The sequence below is a fragment of the Polistes dominula genome, unplaced genomic scaffold (genome assembly GCF_049000335.1).
Source record: "Polistes dominula isolate Pdom_NZ unplaced genomic scaffold, Pdom_raw_medaka contig_24, whole genome shotgun sequence".
In the NCBI taxonomy this organism is placed as follows: Eukaryota; Metazoa; Arthropoda; class Insecta; order Hymenoptera; family Vespidae; genus Polistes; species Polistes dominula.
In genome coordinates, this window is record NW_028301150.1 from 6,932,329 (window position 1) to 6,943,723 (window position 11,395).

An 11,395-nucleotide genomic window follows, 5' to 3' on the forward strand; every position below is an offset into this window, starting at 1 on the left:
CGAATAGCTTTTTAATACTATGCTACTATTATCATTATTATTACGATGAAGTATCATCATTCCTGCTCGTCTATGCTAATGTCTCACGTAAATTTAATCTACTTAAAATAGGATCGAAATGAAAGCGTTCATTAGTAAAGACGATCTTGTAAGAAGGAAAAATTTTAATATTGATTATAAATCGTCAGCGAGGTCAGTTCGTTTAATTGCAAGTATAGAAAATCGATTATCGTTATATATTATATCAGCCATTATACAGACTCTCCAATTAAGCGTGGCAGAAACAAATTCGCTTACGATTATGATCGATTTAAATATAGGTATACATATGCCTTTACTTCTTCTCAAACTATTTATTTATGATATACGCTATTACTCCTTTGGCAATAACATGAATTTAACTAACGTTTCTTAAGGTATCGAGGTCTATCAATTGAAACGTTTCCGGAGGATAGGATATTTCTCTTAGAGTATAATTTAAATATATAATGTTAGATCAAACGTTTTATATAAATCTCGAAAAATGTATGATTAAAAAAAAAAAAAGAAAAATCAAAGAGATACAAAAAGAAAAATATAATAAACGCCTGCGGAAAATTTTGTGGCCATAAAATATAAAAAGACGTTTTAACTACGTAAATCAACGTATGAATGAAACTTTCGTTATTATATGTACAAATACGTACGATTAAAATTATTCTGAAATATCAATGTTTCCGTTCAATTGTGAACTTAATTACATATATATGAAGGGTCACGAATGAAACATATTCGCATCAAATTATGAAATTTAGAAGTATGGAATAACTATAAGAATATATACAATTTTTAAATTCTCTCTTAAAATGTTTTCAAAATATGATTGAACATGTTTCACCTCTGTATCCTTCGTATATATAATTGCATATATATTTATCGGTTATTATCACTTACCAAGAACATCCGAATTGGCCAAGACATTGCAACTGTACATCGGCGTAACCAACCGTGGACGTCTTAAATTGAATACTTTTCTGCAAGCTTCTTTACACGCTGACATCAAGTGACCACCAAGATGGCCTTGACTTTGACTTCCACTTACGCTATAGAATGACAAAATAAAAATATACAATAAATATGAAATATAATATAAATATAATACATACACATGTAACAATTGAATGAATGGTAACTTACCCATTTGTATCTTGAAATATTTGCCACTTTTTTACAATGAAACAAACACCCATTATTGGTTCTTCGCACAATGGCCCAGCGAGCGTAGCTAACTGGAAGCCGTTAACCATACTACTGTCATATCTGAAGACAATAATGAAAACTTGTAGTATAATAATAGGGCAAAAATGATTTTAATAGATTATTCTGTTGAAACGGATACTTACGAAACTCGAGGATCGGTCGATTTAGTTTGTCGTTTCCAAAAATTACGATGATTATAATCCGTCTCATTTAATAAAATGTTAGGTCCACATTTTCGTGGTCCAAATGACCATATTTGGTCTAAACTTATGTTCCAGCCAGCTTCCTTAAAGGCAGTCATCAAATCGCTTTCAAAAGTTTCCATTGCTTTCTGCTGCTTATCCAATGCGGTTGAATTGTAAGTAGATAATCCATTCTGATCGGGACAATTTTCAACTTTCGAGGAATATTCTTTCTCTTTAGAGAATTTATTGAAATTCTGATCCATCCACTTTATTAGATTGGCATGTTTCTCTAATAGTTTCGTTACCTTTTCTGGAAGTGGCTTAGCATCGATTTCAAAACAGCATTGTCGATTAACTGTCCACGTTTCTAAATTAATTTCTTCTACCTTCTTTTCGATAACTTCATTTACCATGTCCACTTTTGGAGGTGGTACAACTGTTTCCCTGAAGGAAACAATGGGTTCAGAAACATTTATTTCAACCTTCGCGTATTGTGATGTTAGATCTTCCAAACATCTCTCCAGATGTACTTCACCAGCAGTATTCAAAATAATTTCACCCGTTTCTTGAATCTGCACCACGGCACATGCGTCAGCTTGATTAAGTAACTTCAATCCGTTTATCAGTTTTTGTAAATCATTTGGATGTTTTGGTTCTAATGCTACTCGTAAAATTGGAACTGCGAGAGATGTTAATTCAGAGAATGATGGACAAATTATAGTATTGGATAAAGTTGCAGTTTTTAATACATGCTCTTCTAATCCACCTATACCAAATACATTACCAGCAGGAATTTCGGTAATAGATTCTAGATCTCTTCCCATTAACAGAAACAGTTTTTCAATAGTCACTTTAGTAATATGTCTTCCGGGTTTCAAATCTTTTAACGTAGCTGCAGCTATATCTTCTCCTGCTTTTTGATACTCTAAAGCTTTAACAGGATCGTGTTTTGGTCCAAGGACATAGATTTCGCTACCTACTTTAAGCGTACCCGAATATATTCTTGCAAATGCTAATAAAGAAGTGGTGTTTTCATTATCCGTCAAAGGTTCTTCATCTAATTTTATCTCAGAATTATCTACACACTCTCCATTAGATTTTTCCTGAGATGATTGTTTTTGTAGCATCATCTCCGCATGCTTCTGTCGAGCAGCTTGTTTTCTTTGTGCTAACTCTTCCGAAGTTAAGAGTTTTATTTTATTTTCTGGCAAAGATTCTCTATCTACTGGAAACATCTTAGAAATGAATACAATTACTGGTGCTTCTGATGAAGAATTGCAAGCTAAAAATGCTTTTTTAAGTTGTTTCATTTCCTCAGGTAAAGTTGAAAAATCAGTATTTCCGCTAATCAAACGTTCAATCTTTTCTTCGGATAAATTACGTGGTGATGGTACTATTTCGCATACCATATTATTACATGCTCGAGCCAAAGGAAGCCATTGAGAATATACAGCACGTAATTGTGTTTTAGGATCTGTATGCCTTAAGTCTCTTGGCGTTAATTTAATATTTAATTTCTCAGCAATGGAGGGTATCTTATCTTTATCTTTTCTTACAACTATAGTTTCATATAAAGTCCATAAGTTATCAAGAATAAGATGTACAAATAAAGGTTTCTTTGCTTTCTCTTGGGCTCCTTTCATAATTCTTTTTGTCTTATTATTTAAATAATAATCTCCCCAAAGAGTTTTTAGTAAAACTTTTTCACTGAAGCCTAATTTTGTAGAAAAAAATTGTGCAAATTCTTTTATACTGAATCCCCAAGCATCGACAGCACTGGCAAACAAAACATTGCCTTGTTCTGGTGAAAAATATAAATTAGAATCATCTACTTCATTAAGTACAGATTGCCAATTGGATAGATTTGTTTCCGTAACGTTCTCATTCTTAGAAGTATTGGTATGTTCTTTATCTTCGCGTTCCATTATATCTCTTGCAAATAATTCTCCCATAACTGCATTAACTTGTTCTAAAAGTTGTCTTAAATGAAAATAAGTATCCAATGGCGACAATTTGATCTCCGTTATCAATCTATCAATTTTATTCAAAATTAAAATAGGCTTGAGACCTTCGATATAGGATATAGAAAGAGCACTGCGAGTTTGGGGGCAAATCCCTTCGACAACGTCAACGATAATAAAAGCACCATCACATAACCTAACCGCAGTTGAAACTTCTGATGCAAAATCAACATGACCAGGAGAATCAATGATATTTATCATAAATTCGTTATTATTATAAACATGATAAAGAGATATAGAACTAGATTTCATTGTAATTCCTCTTAGTTGTTCATCTGGTCGACTGTCCAAATATCGAAGTTTGCCAGCAAGTTTATTAGAAATGATACCATTACTTGCAACAAGAGAATCTGCTAACGTGGTTTTTCCATGATCAACATGTGCAAGTATACAAATATTACGAATACGAGCAGGATCTTGTTGCAACTCACATAGCTTCTCTGCCTTTATAACCTTCATTGTTTCTAATTAATGTAAAAAATAATGGTCCAAAATATAAATGATACTTAAACAAATAATAATACAAAATAATGTATACGAATATATAAGAGATTTAAGCTTCGAAGTCTCAATGCACTATAATAGTATGCTAAATACTATTTCACGATGCACTATAATAGTATAATAAATACTATTTCACTTTATATACGTTCCAAAATGTATAACGTTCACTAAACACAAAAGTATATAAATGGATGCTTGGAATATTACTGGTCTTATAAAGCATACTAGCCGGTTCGAACAACAAACCGGAAAATGCGCACTTAATGAATACGCCGGAATGTTTTTCTTTTTGATGTTCCTTGTCAATATGCAATCGATATTACAAACACGTGCTTGAAATTTGGACAATTTTAAGGTTAGATGCATTCAATCAATAATAATCTAACTGACGTTAATGATCTAACGACGATACCAACGATTTACTTGCAATCGTAGCAATAAAAAATCTTTTTTGATTTTTAATACGACTAATGTTTCACTAAATCACAACATTTTTCGTGTAAAACTTGAAAATATACAAAAAATGACACCACGGCTGAGAAGGCTAGCTTATGTAGCTATGACGTAGACGACACATCCCTAGTCAAGTAAAAATCCCTAGTAAAGTTATATTATTTTAGAAAAAAATACTTTTTCTATTTATATAATATGTATTATATTTTCATAAATTTACATATAATTTAAAAAGTATTATTTATGGATTTCATTTATATATTATTATGTTTTATAATTATATATCGATAACATAAGAAGTTTTTAAGAGTTAATTTGACTCTATATGTCACTAGCGCGTAATCTTTAATATTACACCATAAGTTGAAATTTATTATTTCATAATATAGCGTCACACACAATTTTAGCGACAAAATTTACTGTATTTATTTAAGGAATTAATAAAAATTAATAAAACATGACTTTAAAAACACACGAATTAATTTATTCGATAAAATAATAAAATTACTTTTATTATATACATAATGTATATTTTTTAAATAATATTTTTCATGATTTTGATGTGTTAACAAATTTCTTCTTTTTAAATTTACCTAAACAACTATTTTATAATTCAATGATTAATATTAAGTCTACCGAAAAGTTCTATTTGTTCAGACAAACACTAATTCAATTTTTCGCTCTAGGAATAAGGGATTTTTAAAAAATGAGATGTACAAATTTTGCCATCACACTGGCAAGAACTCATAAATAATGATATTCAATACAGTTTTTATTCAAGGTATGAACAATTTATTATTTTGTTTTATTTTAAAAATAAATAATATTGAACGATTATTACTATATACATGATTATAATGTGTTTATAATGTGTTTATAATGTGTGATCAAAACAAATTTTTATTTAATTAATGTCTTACATCATCTTAACATAACAAATAATTGTAAGAAAAAGATGTTCATGTTACACAATATAATTACGCAATAAAGATTCTTATCGATGTTCTCAATTTATCATACCCATGATCATAGCAATATCAATCTCAAATAATTAAATAAAAAAATAAGTGTCATTGTAAGAACAATTAAATCATTTTATAATAGTTACCTTTTTTATAAGACATTGTTCTTGTTGAAAATGATTCCTATATACAATTGAGCAATTATCTCTTAGAAATAATTATTTAAATACTTCAATTTTATTATGAACATATACCTTAACGTGACTAAAATAAAATTAATAAGGAAAAAAAATAAATTATATAAACTTAGAGATAAAAATCGATAGTTTCCTGTGAAAAATATAAGCGTATCAATTTTTTGGTTTTTCTACCGTAACGAAATCGTATTTAGTAGGATTTATATAAAAGCGAGTTTAACGATTTTATAAGTAGAAGAAGTACGGACAGAAAGCAAATACAATAAGAAGTGAACATGATCAAATACGTTACTGTTGCTTGCTTGTGCCTAATGCTTATAGTAAGTAATATTCAGTTTATTTTTTTTTTATCATAACATTGGTATAAATTACGAGTATCCAATTATTTAAACTTATTTTCGCTCGTAAAACGAGTAAATACGAATAATTATAGCCTGAAAATTCTAATCCTACGTATTTGATTTAAGAATAATTTATTAGTAATTCATATACGAAGTGACATTTGTGCAATACAATAAAATAGATTCTATAGATACGAAATGAACTTTAGTAGATGTAGTAGACATAAAATTTAGATTAACTAAAAATTAACAAATACTTATACAGAAATGTATACTTCTAATAGAAAATAGTTAAATTTCATGAAAAAGTTATACTTTTAATATTAAAAATGTAATTTTAACGTAGCTTGGGCAAGCAAAGTCACAAGATCAACAGGAGACTACAACCGATAAGAGAGTACGTAATAATAAACTATATTTGATAATACTCAATAATTTTTCATGAATATTAATGATTATTACATGCTTGCAGGTCGAGCGTGACGTAGATATGCAAGACATGACTACAGGACCTGGTTTTCCAGGACAATTCTCTGATATGGCAAATACTTTCAAAGATGGGATGAGATCTGCCATGGGTGCTATGGGCGATTTCATGTCAAAGGCAAAAGATGCAATGGAAGGTGGTGCAGGAAGACGTCGCCGTGATTTATACCAACAATAAAATTTGACCTAATCGCTCGTATCACGACAATAACTTAATATGGGTAGATATCGTTGAATATTATTCTTCAAATATAATATTATTTTAGAACCACGTTATCAGTCAGATAAAGTTAGACTTTATCAGTAGAATTTCATTTCAATTAAACTTTCTCCAACCTTACTTATTATTGCAAATTGACGAAAGAAATTCGAATATATTATTATTTGAAGTTTTATATTTTTTTTAAATAATAAACAAAATATATTGATATCGATTGCAGAAAATATTCAAATGAGGCTTGTAAATCCGATGGACGATATTTTTTAAGGATTATTTTATTGGTATAAATTACAACCTATATATTCGTGTGATTATATATTATTATAAAATATACACAAATTTTATGCACGAAATTTTAACGAATAATTTTGTAATCGAATAAAAACTTGCACGTGTTTAATAAATTGTCTTTCTTTAAAGTATCCCTTAACCGTCACGTAGACCGAAAGTATAATGTCATGATATCCGTTAAATTAAAGCATCATTTTTTGCCATAATTTCCATTTTTTTTTGTTTCATCATCTTATATTTAAGATAATCATTTTTCATTTTATACATAATCCGACGTGTGAGTTGTATTGCACCTTTCTCATAAACGTATGCGACAGTGTTCGCAAATACATAAAATAAATGATGAGAAAAGTATCCAGTTGTTAATGATTCGATTCCTACAGTTTTCAAGGAAGATTTTACGAAGTCATCAGTACTCGGTATCATCCAATTTGTTGTTCTATGAAAAACAAACAAATAAATATATTCAATTTTTTTTTCAATAATCGACAATAAATTTGACAAAAAAAAAAAACTCATTCGGAAATGAATAAATGAATAAACTAATAAGCATTCTTATATGTACCTTATTTTCAACATCTTGGTAGCAACTGGTCCAGGAATGATACATTGCACGGTAATACCACTCGAAGATAATTCATTAGCTAAATCGGCACTGAATTTAATGACATAAGCTTTGCTTGCAGCATAGACTGTTAAATATGGACTTATAACCTCACCCAATAATGAGCTTATATTAATAACAATACCCTTCTTTCGTTTTATCATGCCTGGTAGAATTACCCTTGTTACACCGGTAAGACCAGCAACGTTAATTTGCAATATTTTATTCAACGTTTCTTCTGGCATTTCTGTCATCAATTCTGGATAATCGTAAGCCATTCCAGCATTATTAATTAAAATACCAACCTGCAAAGACGGTTTTTTTATTATTATCATAACTTTTATCATCTTCCCCTCATTATACATGCAATAAATGATTGTACTTCGAGTTCTTCAATAACTGCAGCTATTTTTGAATACACCTCTTGACCTTTAGTTAGATCAGCCTCAATGATACGAGTTTCCACCCCATACTTCTCTTTTATTTCAGATTCGACGTTTCTTAGTTTTATTAATGATCTTGATATTAAGACGATATCAAGTCCTTTAGCAGCTAATGCTTTGGCATATGCTTTGCCAATACCATCGGTTGCTCCCGTGATAACTGCCCATTTACCTTGACTTGTCAAATCTATACTTAAACCTAAATTTGGTGCCAATAATTTTATCCATAAAAAATAGCTTACTTTAAATAAAATTCGCAAATTCACTGCTGCTAATATCACCGAAGAAATCTTATCTCGTTTCCCGAACATTCTCATATTTTTCTTAATTTAATTATTTTTTTAAAGTTATAACAATCGACCGTTTTTCTATAATAACCGACTTATATTGTGAACGTTGGTAAAATTCACACACATTGTATTGAATGATTTTACATTCATTTATATTTATAGTTGAATATAACATTGATGATTGATCTTTCACCTCTTTATTTACAAATAAAATGTGTGCGTGTTTTATTTTGAGATTTAAGTTGCTTTACAACATTAAATAAGATTGATAATTCATTAAGTAATACCATAAAATAATAATTTAATAATTTTGTAATGTGTGATACTTCTCAAAGTAGAAACAGCCGAAAACAGTTCTTGACGTCTCGGAGACGTCAAAATTTACGTTGGCACATGAAATAAATAACGTCTCCGAGACGTCATTATATGTGGAGGAGTTCAATTTATGTTAATTTATTACTTCTATTCACTACTTATTCATTATTTTGTATGTGAAGATTTATAAGAATAAATTGAGCCGTTTATTTTGAAAGTGGCCTAAGTCCGTTTCCAGTTTTTTCTGGTTGTCATGGTTACGTGTACAACTTTATGTTATTTATCAGTAAAAAAATTAGTATAAAAAGTGAAAGACACATTATAACTTACAGTGATATGTGCACCGGGCAAAGTAGAAACATTAAAATAGCTTTAATGTGGTTAAAAATTGTCCAATCTTTGGAAAATAATGTAGAAATCATAGATCACAAATTTTTAATATCAGGACATTCGTTTTTACCAAATGATAGAGATTTTGGCGTGGTAGAAATGTCATTAAAAAAAAATAATCTACTGTTCGTTCTCCAAGATTATTACAAGATTATGAAAAAGTGTCGGAAAGGTAATAATTTTATTGTAAATGAAATGAAACAAGAAGATATTGTATGAACAAAATTATTAGAAGATGCAATTTTTAAAAGAGTAAAAAATTCTAATGGAGAATCAATAAACTGGCTAAAAATATGTTGGATGCGTTTTGTCAGAAATGAACCGTATAAAATTTTCTATAAGACATCAATGAATAAGAATGAAAATTTTAAAGTCCTGAATTTATTACCACGTCGGGGTAGACCAAAAAAGTTCGAAAATATTGTATTGACACCACTGTATAAAAATATCAGACAAATTACAACAGCAAAATTCAAGGACATAATGGACCTATTACGATATATACCACCGGAACATCATGATTACTTCAAATCCCTTTCACACGCACAAAATGTAGATGAGTAGTAAATTGTTTTGTAATAAATTTATGTTTGTAATTTTGCACGTTATGTAGTTAATTGAATCGCATAAATTATGTTCCTGAAGTGTTTTAAGGATATGTAAAATAAATTCAGTATTGTTATTTTTTTCAATTTGAAGCATCTTAAGGGAGGGGTAAGGGTTTCAGCGTAAAAAAAAACACTTTTTTCCGATTTTTTTTCTCAAATATGAATTGAGCAATTTTATTCAAACCTTCTATACATTATTGAGCATAGTTTTGACAATGTTCTGTAAATTTTTCATGCAGAAATATTAAAGCATTAGCCCGTAGCAGAGCTTTCCCCAGAGCGTCTTGAAAAAAAAACAATTTGCGGTGTTCACTGTAACTCGGCCGGAAATTATCTGAAAATGAAAAACCATAAAAATTTAGTCAAATTATAATCAAACCTTCCCCCCAACGTTCTCTGATTATATTTTTTTTAATTTAATAATTTTTGGCGGCCATCTAAAGTGTGACCCGTTATTTTCCACGAAAATTTTCGCCATTTTGTGGGTGGGAAACACCTTTAATGTAAAAAAAAAATTTTACTTAACGTAGGGGGGAGGTATTTTATATGTAGAAAATGTGTACAAAATTTGAAATGAATCGGTCAAATAGTTTTTAAATGGCAGTGAACACGGACTTTGAAAAAGTAGTTTCGAGAAAAACGCGTTCAAAGTTTATGAACTAAAAAAGTGAAGAAAAAAATTTTTTTTTCCAACTTACACAGAATCATCGATTCCAGCTCCATACAGCAAACTTCCTGCGGCATTGTCGATGTCTTCAGCCTCTTTTCAACGTCTTCTGGTACACTTGCACTGGTATTTAGCTTGATTTTCTTCGATGAAGCACTTTTTGTGGTAACCTCATCTTTAATTATTTTATTCGGATTAAACCTTTTTCTTGATCTACACAAATAAATCCTTCCACTTTGTCGGTCTTCTCTCGAAACTTTGCTTACTTTCGGCATTTTTGTACAGAAAATTTTTTGAGAAAATTCTAAAATGACAAGCGCACGGTCGAACGTACAACAACAAACTGACGCTCGTTTCTTGCTTTAAAATATTGTAGTGTATAGTATACATACCAATATAAAATATATCTTGATGGTTTTAGTTACCTTCCTTTACTAAATAAAATATTTCTAAAACTAGATAACGGGTTAGGACAATAGCAATGAATAAACTGTTCGACAGCTGCACTGCTATTCCGAACGACCGTAGCTGTTAGAGTTAGAACGTGAAAGGCCCCGAGACTAATTTGACAATAACTTCAAGAATATTGCTTAGATCGGATTAAAATTTTAAGGACATATTCTTGAAATGTTAAACAATAAGATAAGACAAAAAAAATCGATTTTTCGAAAGTGAAAACCCTTACCCCGCCCTTAAATTATGTTGAATGGACTTGGGCACCTTCAAATTTTAAAATGAATCTGGTTGTTAATTTTGAAAGTGGCCTATCTCCATTCGTGGTTAGAAAACGCATATTAATTACTTAATAATTGCCACTATTTTAATAGAAACTGTAAGTTGAACACCTTTAGATACACTTAAGGGGACCTTCTACTCTGCAATTTAAAAAAAATTTTTTTTTTTTTTTTTCGAATGTATATATATGTAGAAATATTGTGTTAAAATTTCAAAAAGATCCGATGTCTCTAACTACATTTTTTTGCTGCCTGAACGTAACTACCTCGGACCGCTTTCCTGAGCGTTCGGCGCGCACGGTTCTTGCGGTGCGGTATGGTTCTTATATCGGCTACGGAGACTCCAAGACTTTTAAAATGCTGCTTTATTATCATCCATACGGTGAAGATTTCATTGTTAAAAAGTTGAAGTGTATTTTGCATGTGACAAAACATATTTTTAAGC

The 11,395-nt window shown here is 30.0% G+C and overlaps 2 protein-coding genes and 1 long non-coding RNA gene across 3 annotated transcripts in view; 1 reads left to right on the forward strand and 2 right to left on the reverse strand.

Moving 5' to 3' along the window:
* The window catches only part of LOC107066521 (elongation factor-like GTPase 1), a 71,217-nt gene extending 66,701 nt beyond the window's left edge, over positions 1 to 4,516 (reverse strand). Inside the window, exons 1-3 of the mRNA XM_015321201.2 lie at positions 1,383 to 4,516; positions 1,177 to 1,299; positions 934 to 1,082 (exon numbers count right to left, since the gene is read on the reverse strand). Coding sequence (XP_015176687.1) covers positions 934 to 1,082; positions 1,177 to 1,299; positions 1,383 to 3,904 — 2,794 coding nt within the window. The 5' untranslated portion in view covers positions 3,905 to 4,516. The remainder of the gene's footprint in view (positions 1 to 933; positions 1,083 to 1,176; positions 1,300 to 1,382) is intronic.
* A 1,215-nt stretch (positions 4,517 to 5,731) lies between these two features.
* On the forward strand, positions 5,732 to 7,012 carry LOC149030842 (uncharacterized). Its single transcript, XR_016178310.1, has 4 exons — positions 5,732 to 5,881; positions 6,249 to 6,299; positions 6,375 to 6,609; positions 6,829 to 7,012. It is a non-coding gene; the product is annotated as an uncharacterized LOC149030842 (long non-coding RNA).
* LOC107066478 (very-long-chain 3-oxoacyl-CoA reductase) lies at positions 6,907 to 8,263 on the reverse strand. The gene is made up of 3 exons (XM_015321130.2): positions 7,886 to 8,263; positions 7,465 to 7,808; positions 6,907 to 7,338 (listed from the first exon to the last, which is right to left on the reverse strand). Exons 1-3 carry the CDS (start codon positions 8,261 to 8,263, stop codon positions 7,077 to 7,079), a joined length of 984 nt encoding a protein of 327 aa, XP_015176616.2. The 3' UTR covers positions 6,907 to 7,076.
* Positions 8,264 to 11,395: the final 3,132 nt, after the last annotated feature.

Coding starts and splice junctions, on each gene's coding strand:
- LOC107066478 (XM_015321130.2), bottom strand. CDS start 8,263: ATGAGAATGTTCGGGAAACGAGATAAGATTTCTTCGGTGATATTAGCA. Junction 7,809..7,885: donor CAGTTATTGAAGAACTCGAA/GTACAATCATTT, acceptor CCGTCTTTGCAG/GTTGGTATTTTAATTAATAA. Junction 7,339..7,464: donor ACCAAGATGTTGAAAATAAG/GTACATATAAGA, acceptor TGTTTTTCATAG/AACAACAAATTGGATGATAC.